The 10,288-nt window shown below is 48.5% G+C and overlaps 1 protein-coding gene across 5 annotated transcripts; it reads right to left on the reverse strand.

The window, feature by feature from the left end:
* Positions 1–871: 871 nt before the first annotated feature.
* POP4 (POP4 ribonuclease P/MRP subunit) lies at positions 872–10,002 on the reverse strand. 5 transcript variants are annotated; one of them, XM_089902979.1, is made up of 9 exons: positions 9,764–10,002; positions 7,979–8,031; positions 6,438–6,593; positions 6,102–6,325; positions 4,657–4,734; positions 4,416–4,477; positions 2,626–2,727; positions 1,600–1,788; positions 872–1,398 (listed from the first exon to the last, which is right to left on the reverse strand). In XM_089902979.1, the coding sequence occupies exons 4-9, from the start codon at positions 6,269–6,271 to the stop codon at positions 1,262–1,264; spliced, it is 738 nt and encodes a 245-aa protein (XP_089759105.1). In that variant the 5' UTR covers positions 6,272–6,325; positions 6,438–6,593; positions 7,979–8,031; positions 9,764–10,002; the 3' UTR covers positions 872–1,261. The 5 variants fall into 5 exon arrangements, with proteins under 5 accessions (XP_089759105.1, XP_089759106.1, XP_089759103.1 ...); XM_089902980.1 differs by lacking the exon at positions 9,764–10,002 and adding an exon at positions 9,417–9,742; XM_089902977.1 differs by lacking the exon at positions 6,438–6,593 and having other exon boundaries at positions 9,764–10,001.
* Between the last annotated feature and the right edge of the window lie 286 nt (positions 10,003–10,288).

Consider the following 10,288-nt stretch of genomic DNA (forward strand, 5'->3'; position numbering starts at 1 on the left):
TCCAGTGTGGAGTCTGAGCGCAAAATGCTGACACAGTGAAGCCTCTGGCATTGCTGCTTCTCTTGGTGCAGAAGAAAAAGCACATGAATTTGCTGCCAGTTTGTCACCAGGAATGCTTCTGCCCTCACCCTGTTGGTCAGCAAACACTTGCTTCTCAAAAGAAAGGGGCGATAGGGCCTTCTGAGCCATGTGGCTTTCCTGGTAGCAGACCCTGGAAGTCTGGTCCCCACCCCGTCCTCATTCGGCCAGTCTGTACTCAGGCCCTGCACAGAAGGGCCCATCTACTGGCCCACAGGCACACTGCCCAGAGGGCTAGGGTCAGACTGCAGAGCCTGCAGAGCCACGGCTTCCAGCAGCAAAAATGGGACTAACGTCAACTAAGGTGCCACTGCTGGGGACTCAGGCTTTCCTAGTAGATGAGGCCTTGGGAAGAGCTCCAGTCTTATTTTCCCTTCAGCCCACCTTCCTTTGGAGTCTAAGTGAGAACACTCTTGTAGGCTTAAGCCCCCCTACTGGAACAAGCTTCAATAAGCACACCTAGGCCTGGCATTCTGCCTTTGTGGTCCACCTCAGTTCGAACTCCCGAATGGGCCCTAAGTCACTTAGCAACTTCACCACTCATTCCTCTTCATCTTTCTTGAAACAGCAAAGTAAACCTCAGGTCAAAGAGTTCGACAGCAGGCATGATTTAAAGTGATGTATCAAAGAAGCAGGGCACCACTGAACTAGTGAGACACGGTGCCTGATGACAGAGCAAAAGACATGGCAGCTTCCACAGAGCAAAAGTAAAGGCACGAGCCAGGCACAGCTCAGGCCTCCCCTTCCCTTTCATCCTAGCGGTGCTGCAGGAATCACTCCTGTAGTCTGTTCATGCCCACATGCATATTTTATTATCACATAAACAACTCATTCATCATAGAACGTTCTGAAAACACTGAAAAGTATGAAAAAGAAAAAACAAATAAACTCACTATTCAAGTCAACCTGTGTTAATTCTGGTGTTTTCTGCCAATCTTTTCTGTCCATGGGAGTCATACAAAAACAAGAGCATCTATAAAGACACATCCCTGTGGCCCCTGACTTCCGTGCTCAGTACAGTGTGCTTCTTCCCAGATGATTAAACGCCCGTAACTCTGATTTAGACTGGCTGGAGGTGGTCTATAACCAGAACTGGCCCGGCCATCTCTTCCCTGAAAGGTGGGCAATTCAGGCTGTTTCCAGTTTTTCACTGTCATAAACGATACCCTTAGGCAGGAAGAGCTCACAAGTCAATTGTTCCCTTTGCTTTGAACTTCTTCGCAGACCGCTCGCTTGACCGCAGCTGGAATTTGCTCCCATAAATGTAGGAAATAAAGCCATCGATCTCCACAGTGAACACACAGTTTAGCTTGGGGATAACTAAAAAAAAGCAAGAGAAAAAGGATGAGGGAAAAAGTCCTGGCAGTAAGTTCACTTTTGTGGAGACTATTATTCCCAAGATGTTTGTATTAGAAAATACAACAAGCTAATAGGAAAAGATAATAAGAAATGGAGGAACCCATAAAGGTAACAGCACCAGGATTAAAGGGGATTATTCTGCCAAAAGGCCAATTTATTCACATTTTAAATATAACTCGGGGCTTCCCTGGTGGCGCAGTGGTTGAGAGTCCGCCTGCCGATGCAGGGGATACGGGTTCGTGCCCTGGTCCAGGAAGATCCCACATGCCACGGAGCGGCTGGGCCCGTGAGCCATGGCCGCTGAGCCTGCACGTCCGGAGCCTGTGCTCCGCAACGGGAGAGGCCCGTGCACTGCAAAGAAAAAAAAAAAAAAAAGAAAAAAAAAAGAAAAAAAAAAAAAATATATATATATATAACTCAACACCTAGTTTTCTGGGTCAAAGGCTATGAACCAAACTCCCAAAACCAGAAACCCCCAGAAAAACTGCCAGAAACAGGTCTTGCCGCATAACTTTCAGATGGACTCATGGCTTTATGCTCACTGGGGAAACTTGTACACCACTTTCTGAGGTCTAAAATGAGAGCAGAAGAATATAGAGGGGAATGGAACAAAGCAACAAGAAAACCAAGCTTCAAAAAATTAAAGGAACAAAAACCTCCCACTGTGGTTTTCAAATCTCTGGATTCATGGGCAAGGAGGGGGTGTGGAAATCCTGACAGACCGGCTGCTCGTCTCTGCCAGAGCAGTGAGCTCTAGCACACCAGGCGGATAAGCTTTGCACTTGCTTCCCTGGAACCCAGAGAATCACCACCAAGGGCGCTGGCTCTGGGAACTCCAGGGGCAGGTGCTTCGTCCCTGCTATCTGTCTAGCTGCAATCCTCTGGGAGGCAGCAGCCTTTGGGCAGGTGGAGGGTCCCAGTCCTGGAAATAGACCCAGGTGTCTGGAGGCACAGCCAAGCAGCCCTTCCTTCCCTTGATCACATCTGGCCAAAGCTGCTGGCTGGGCTCATGAGTACCTCAGGGAGAGCCTTGGGTGCTGGGATGGTCTCTGCAGGCTTGGAATGTAAGGTCAGCAGGTACCTACAATCTGTGCTGACTTGAAAGGCCAAACTGAGCTTTAGAGTCATGAGGAAAGGGCCGACAAATCGGCTGGGGAGGCCACAGCCCACGGCGATCCAGTTACGTACCTTTCAGGTGGTCTTCTTTAGTGATAATTTTGAAAATGTGCTTTGTTTCCTGTAGAAGGATTCCTGTAATGCCCACATAGGAGGGGCATTTGGATTTTGTAACTGCAAAGGAAAAGGGTGGTTCAGGGCTCAGGCCTCTGTGGTGTTAGGGGAGCCACAGGCAGCCAGGCCTGCAGGGGCTGTGGGTTCTGGTCCCAACCTTGAGCCAGCAGAGGAAGAAAGACCACCCACAGGGGCAGGGTGAGGTGGAGGCTCCTTGGCTGGGCAGGGACCAAGTGGGATGAGAACCTAGGCTTCCCAATCCCTTGGCGGTGGCTTAATAGCCTCTGTGCTCTGATAAGGTGTCCTTTGGAAGGCCTGCTGCCACAGGGGTCCCGGGCAGAATTCTGGAGCCAAGAGGTCACACGTGTATCTAGCACCACCAAGGCCCACAGTCGGGTTGCTCTGGCAGGGCCAAGTCTCACTTACAGGACCTGAATGAACGCCTGTTCATCATGGTCTTCCCAGAACCTCCTGAACTCTGGACAGAATGGGAGCCCACTACAGGCCACCCAGCAGTGAGCTGCCACCACAGGCAGTAGGCCTCTCACCTCCCCCAACCTATCCCCCAAGGTAGTCAGTACAAATTCACTGAACACGTACTATGTGTCTGGCAGTGTCCTAGGTAGGTGGTGGGCACAGTCTAAGTCCTGCTCTCACAGAGCTGCTGTCCCAATAGGGGAGGGGTAATGTGTACCAAACCAGACAACTGTATTTTCTGATAGTGATGAGTGCTATGAAAAAAGCAAGGGCAGGGTAATGGGGTGGGGGTCATCTTTAGCTACGGTAGACCCTTGGGAAGTGACATCTGAGTAGGGACCTGAATAATGAGAAAGAATCAGTCCCTGAGCACACAGAACTCTCTGGGTAGAGGGAAGAAGCAAATGCTAAGACCCTGCGGCAGGGCCAGGCCTGGTGAGAAGCAGAAAGCAGGCCAGTATGGTTAGACCTGGTGCCCAAGGAGGTTGGACAGGCTGTTTAGAATACAGTAAGGAGGCAGAAGGGACACAACCTGATTTCTGTTGTAGAATCTTCACTCTGGCTGCCTGGTCAGGGGAGGAGCAGTGTATCAGCAGGGAGAGGGTTAAGCAGCTTTGCAGTAATCCAGGGGAGACGGTGGTGGCTTAGATTTGGGTGTTAGGACGTGCTAATGGGTTGGAGGTAAGCAATTAGGAAAGAAGAAATGTGGATACCTCCTAGGTTTTTGGCTTGAACAACCAGGGTAAATAGTGGTACTATATTAGTGGCATTCAGTAGTACTCAGTGGTATCACTAAAGGTGATTCTCAGTGGCAACTTAGATGATGAAGGCCAGCGGAGGGGCTGATCTGAGGAGAGGCCCAGAGTTCTGTTTTGGATAAGTAAAGTTTACAATGTCTACTGCACGTCTGGGTGGCTATGTCCAGTAGACAGCTGAATTCAAGGAGTTCAAGGGTAAGGTCTGTGCTGGAGATGAAAACTTGGGAACTGTTGGTCCACAGCCGACATTTAACACCATGGGGCTGTTCAAGATACCAGGCTGTGGGTGAGTGCCAGCAGCTGTTGTGTCCTTTGGGATACCAGCAGGGGTCTTCTGTGTGGAGAAGGTACACGGAGGCCATTTAGAGTATCCAACAAGTGGCCAGAATTGGCTAAGACAGCTATAGTCATCGTCTACCCTAAGTGCTGGTGATGTAGGGTTATCCACATAGCAAGGAATTGTCACTGAATGATGGCTTGGGCAGCCAGATGATGTGCTCTTAGGCAAATTACCTGAAACAATAGCGCCATGAAGATCTGCCTTTAAAAGCTTGGCCTGAATCATCTGTGGCTGCCTACGAGGTAAACAAAAGCCCATAATGTATACCATTATAATGAATTCTGAAAGAAGTAAACAGGTCTACAAACTTCTGCAGCCAGGCAATGCTGATAGCAGGCTCCGAAAGCTGCATTTACAATGATCCTAAGACTTGGGTTCTGCCTCAAAGGGCAAGGCTTCAGAATTGTAACTCACATGTCTGGTTTGAGACCATTGCACAGATCCCGGATGTACTGTTTCCAGAGTTCATGTAGAGGGAGAAAAAGACTGTATCTGTGGCAAAGTCAGATAGAGGTAAAACGTTAGGCAATGTGAGCTTGGGATTATAACATCCAAAGAGCACAGAGCTTGGCTTGATGCCAAGGACCATGACCTGGATCACTGCGGCCTGTTCTACTCCCGATAACCACACTAAAATCCAGTACTTTCACCTCTCAAACCTTAGTTTCCTCACTGGTAGAACCCTCTCAAAGCTAAGTTTTTGCTAATGAGAAGAGGAAGGCGTTGCCTTCCTTTGCCCCTTCATCCTTCCTGCTGGTTAGATGCAGGCATGACAGCTGGAGCTCAAGCAGACATCTCAGACCATGAAGTAACACCTACAAATGGTGAAGCAGCAAGGATGCACCCAGGGCTACACTCCTCGTTGTCTGATGGCCGTGGAACTGCCTACCACACCAGCCCAGGATGGTGTTCATCTAGACTTCTTTTCACAAGAGAAATAAACTTCCATCTTATTTAAGCCACTGCTATTTTGAGGTTTTCTGTTACAGGAAGCTGAACCCAGTAAGCCCTCAGTAAACAGGAGTTGCTGGTTGTCATAAGTCCCTGTGCAAGGTGACAGGGTCTGTCTGGAGGATGAGTGAGAAGTGGCGAGGTGAAAAAGAGGGAGCAGGTGAGACGACCCCAAACGGGTCTTCCTAGCACTTCACGGGGAGTCCATTTAACGAAGCTACTGGTTAGAGAAATGAGAACCTCAGGCTCAAACCCAAAGTGGACTCTATTGATGGGGACATGGGTGAGGCACACCAGGGGCAGGCAGCAGTCCCTTCCTCCTCCCAAAGCCCAGCTGATTTTGTGAGAGGGGCCATGAACAAAGTGACAGACTCTATCTTATGGGATGTGGGAGGCTATCGGGTTACAGATCTTGGAGCAAAAGCATATGAACAGTCCTAAGACATGCAAACGCAGAACCGTGGCCAAGGAGGGATGAAGTGTCAGCCGGAGGGAGGAACTTGTTCTCCCACAGAGAGTGATGTGTCTCTTTCAGGAAACTTCTGAAACATATGGGCAGCACGTTCTTTGGCAATAAGACCTCAATGGGTGATTCTGTCCAGTGCTATTAGAAGCTACAAAGAGATATATGTTAAGAAATATCAGTTTCTCTTTTTCTAAGAAAACTGAAAGACAGTCTGTTGCCCATGGCTTATGGCACTGGTCTTATTAGTTAAGGATAGGACAGAAGCCAAGCAGAAAAGCCAAACCCAGTCCGAATTGGTAAAGGAAGCCTGCCCCCTTGTGGCAGAAGTGGGAGAGGCTCTCTTAGCTTAAGCAGAGCAGGGGCTACCTAGCTTCCCAAGTCCATACTCAACACAAGGAAGATTAAGTCTCTGGGGTGGAAAGGCAGGAAAGGCTTGCCATACCTCTGTTGCTCTGGATTAATGTCAAAGAGCCGCAGCTCCCTCCTCTGCTTGGCAGAGAGGCCTTTAGATTTCTTTTTCTTTTCCTTCTGCTTCCGGTGAGTGAAGTACTCCAGAACAACGGCCTTGCGTTGCAGGTGGTCCTCCTGGGCTTGTCGGCTCATGCGGGGCATGCTCCGCTTCAGGAAGGCCCTCACAAAGGCCTCGGCCCGCTGGGTTCCTGGGTGCTGCATGAGGACAAGATGGTGTGGTGCTCACAGCTCTGGTTGGGGCTACCCAGACCCCCACGCCCTCCCACACACCGCTGCAACAGCAGATGGGCCGCCTTCACTGACCCACCTATCTACCCACTGAGGCTCACACAGCCTCTCATCTGCTGCATGTTCGCTACCCCCAGCTGGGCAGATGTGAAAGTCATTCAAATGCCAATTCGTAACTGCCACACAAAACAGTCATGTCAAACTCCAACCTCCTACCCTGCTCTCTGAGGTTATTCTGAGGATAAAAACAAAACAAAAAACAACAATAAAAAAATTAAAGCAAAACAAACAAAAAAAACATTACCTTTGGAAAAAAAGACTTCTCTCATCCTTGAGAAATGTATGACAATGGTATTTAAACTGTCATGATCAGATGAAGGCAAGCTCAGAGTAGAGCCAGGCTACGGCCTTGAAGGAAATGACCTCAACACTAGGAACAACGGCATAACCAAGCACTCCAGGGTGGGCCCAGCCACAGCAGGTAGGGATTTTGACATTGCGGCCATATCGTAATACTCTTTACTTGAGTTTCCAGCCTGTGGATGCAGCATGGTTGTTTTCCTGGTCTGCTCTGGCATCACTTGAGGAAATAAACTGTCAGCGTATCTTAGCCCCATGTGCTCACTCTTTTCCACACAGAACAGAGCATCACATGACTGTGACTGAGCACCTGCACTTAGAGAGGACTTCTGGGCAAAGTAACTATCATAAATTGTGTGTAATTCTTGAAAGAACAAGCATCACTGTCTCTCAAGTTGGAGTTCCGCCAGTCTATTCCTCATTCTGATGCTTTGCCCTCATGTTTGCCACAGCCCTGGGGAGCACGGTCTACTGAGGTCCTCCCTCTTGACGGGGCCATTTCCTGGACCTTTGTTGCACTAACTGGCCTGCAAACACCTTGCGGCTAATGTGCCAATAGTAATCAAGCTCTCATTTCATGGGCAGAAGCAGGCACGTGGATGGGTGGGAGGTGGGGATAAAGATGTGATACACACGCTCTTCATGGTAGCCCATGGTAAGGAGGGAAGTCAGCTTCAGCTTTGTACTTTTAAAAAGTAAAAATTCATTATTATCAGTATTATTACTGTAAGAGGACATGTGAGTCTTTAAATACCTAAGTGGCCCATCTTTCATAGAGAAGCCAAATTAAGGTGTATCAGTCTTTCAAAATCTTGATTTCAAAAGCAACTCCCTCATTATGAGTCACCAGTGAAGCTTCTGCCAAACTGACAAAGAATCTTTGTAGCACCCAGATATGAACCATCAATTACACTTATGAAATATGATCTGACTGCCCTCTTCAGGAGTGAAAGGGGCACAGTAACAAGGTCAAATGACAGTGCTTGCCATGGCAGGTGTCAGGTGAGCATAGCCTAGTGTCCCCTACACAGTAGGAGATGACACAGATCAAGAAATCCCAGTTAACCAAACTTGACTCTGGTATAGTGGGAAAGGAGGCCAGCAGAACAACAAACCTTGATTAAGCCTAACATGTCTGCTGGAAACGTGAGGAGTGAAATGTGGGAAAGGACATCTAAAACAGCACTAACGGTTAAGAAGCCACTGAGCCATCTTTGTCATCACCTCTGTTGCTCCCAGACCTCCTGCCAAGCACTGTACCTGAATGTCGAACTCTTTTGCATCTTTCTGAGAAAAGGCATGGTAGATCACACCTGGGGGATTTAAAGAAAACAAACACGAAATGATCAACTCTGTTGGCTATGGCTATAAGACCTAAGACTTTTATAACTATGAAAATAACTATGCTTATTCAGAGACAGAAGATGGGGGTAGTACAATGAGCACAGCTTCAAAGCTTTCTTGGATGCCTCTTGCCCTACCCTCCAGCCACATCCGTGCTAGAAGTTCCAATGGTGTGCCTTAAAATAGTGCTGCTCAAACATGAATGTGTGTCAGAATCTCCGGGAACTTATTAAAATGTAGATTCTCGGGCCCCACTCTCAGATCCTGCATTCCTAACAAGTTCTCAGATGATACTGAAGCTCAGCAGACAATACTTAGAGTCGCCCTGGTTTAAAATACCACAGGTTAGGAGCCTGAGCAGTTGCTCTAGAAGTCTAATGATGTAAATCATTTAAAAGTTATGTGACAGGGCTTTCCAGGACGAAGACAGTTGGAACTATTACATTTTGTTTACTGTTAGATGTTTAAAAAAGACTCTTCACATTTTAATATCTACGAAACTGAGATGTATTATACAATTAATGGTGTCCTAAACTGATAAAATACAGTAGATCTTTCTTCAAGCTCAAAATACACATTGCTCAATGTGGTTTTAACCTTTAAAAACTCACACTCCCGTTTCTTAATTTGTCTGAAAAAGAAAACCATGGCATTGGGGACAGAATATGGGTGTGAATGGGATAAGAATGAGACAAAGGCCTGGTTTAAGGGCCAAAACACTAGAAAATTTGGTTCATGCTCTATAAATTCCATCCCAGCTCTACTGTGCTTCCCTGAGTTCATTTGAACCAGCAAACCAAAGTGGTTACAAGTTTTATATAGAGTCTGGTTCTCTCTCAGGTGGAAGATAGGGATTAAAACCTCTCTGTAGAGAGCAACTTGCAGGGCCTGGACCCCAGGAATGACTCTGTACCTGTCACAGGTGCCTTGCATTAGACCCAGAAGTCTTTTTTTCCTATAACAATAGACATCTAACAGTTATTGAGCCCTCATTGTTTGCCATGCCCCTGATTAAAAGCTACATATATTTTATCTCATTATACTTTCTGAAAAATCCTTAAAAGGAGTTATCATTCCTATTATGCACTGAGAAAACTGAAGTTAAAATATGCTGTGACACTTAACTTGATCACATAGGTAGGGAGTGGCAGAGGTGGAACTTAAAATCCAGTTTTAACGGTGTCATGCCCCTGCCTCTAAATGCCCTGGGTGCTTGCTCCCCTCCTCGGCACACCTCTGCTCAACTCTCAAAGCTTTGGGCTAGTGGTATCAATCCCTAGCACGCTCCCTGCGCTTTACACCAGACAAGGGTGATTCACAGAATAGCAGGCTGGGCAGGCATCATTATCAGTACCTTACAAAAGGGGAAACCGGGCTGCAGAGAGGAACAGGGCCTTGACCACGCCGACAGAGAGATACTGGCCAAGTCGCACCAAGGCCTTGGGCCGACCTCTAGCACCACTCACTCACTACTGAGCAGCCCCCGGAGAGAACCTGCCTCCAGCTCTGACATAGTTCAGAGACTAGGCAGGCCAACCGGGACTCCGGGCCACAGTTACACTTAGGTAAGGCGGGACAATTTCCACAGCAGATCCGTTCGGACTCCGCCGCGACCCTTTTCACCCACCAGTATCTACACCTAGTCTCCGACTCTTTAACATCCCACCCCTCTCCAATTTCGTGACCCTCAACACGGCTTACTGTTCATTCTCGGACCGCTTCCGGTGCGCTCTGTTGACGTCTTCTTCAGGCGTCGCTCACTCTTTACCTCTCTCTACTTTCTTCAGCAGCCCTCGACCACCACAGGCTCTCTCGTCAAAGTTTGTGGTGGACAGGTTCCTTCTGCCCGAAGTCGCGCGGTAAGCTAAGCTGAGAGACTGACACGCCCCTACCGGGATCAGGAGCCACAAGCTCCAAACTCGAGGATGGCGCCGTCCGTGACGTCACCGACGAGCGCCGACTTAGGGTGGCGCATGCGCCTCGGAGCGGACTCCGCAGCGCGCAGAATTACTGCGGGCTCTGAAACTGTCTGTCTTTGGTGGGGCTCTCTCAGTGTGTGTTTTGTAGGCGAGGGAAGGCCAGAAGCAGTAGGGTTGGAGTTGGGGAGTGTGGAATGCATGTGAAGGCCCGGAATAGAGCGAGGCGAGTCGACTTGGAGAGGACAGAGGGAGGTTGGGGACCAGCGGAGGGTGGACATGGGATGGGAAGGGTGGTGGGAATGAGGTC

Source organism: Delphinapterus leucas, chromosome 20 (genome assembly GCF_059928025.1).
Source record: "Delphinapterus leucas isolate spDelLeu-1000000601 "Yukka" chromosome 20, BTC_Dleu_Yukka2, whole genome shotgun sequence".
In the NCBI taxonomy this organism is placed as follows: domain Eukaryota; kingdom Metazoa; phylum Chordata; class Mammalia; order Artiodactyla; family Monodontidae; genus Delphinapterus; species Delphinapterus leucas.

What these genes read in the sequence shown, in the direction of transcription:
- POP4 (XM_089902977.1), bottom strand. An exon ending in TCATGGCGCTATTGTTTCAG is followed by an intron (nt 2,728 to 4,415) that starts GTAATTTGCCTA and finishes TTTCCTTTGCAG; the next exon opens with TTACAAAATCCAAATGCCCC. An exon ending in TAAAGAAGACCACCTGAAAG is followed by an intron (nt 1,789 to 2,625) that starts GTACGTAACTGG and finishes TTTTCTTTGCAG; the next exon opens with TGCACGGGCCTCTCCCGTTG.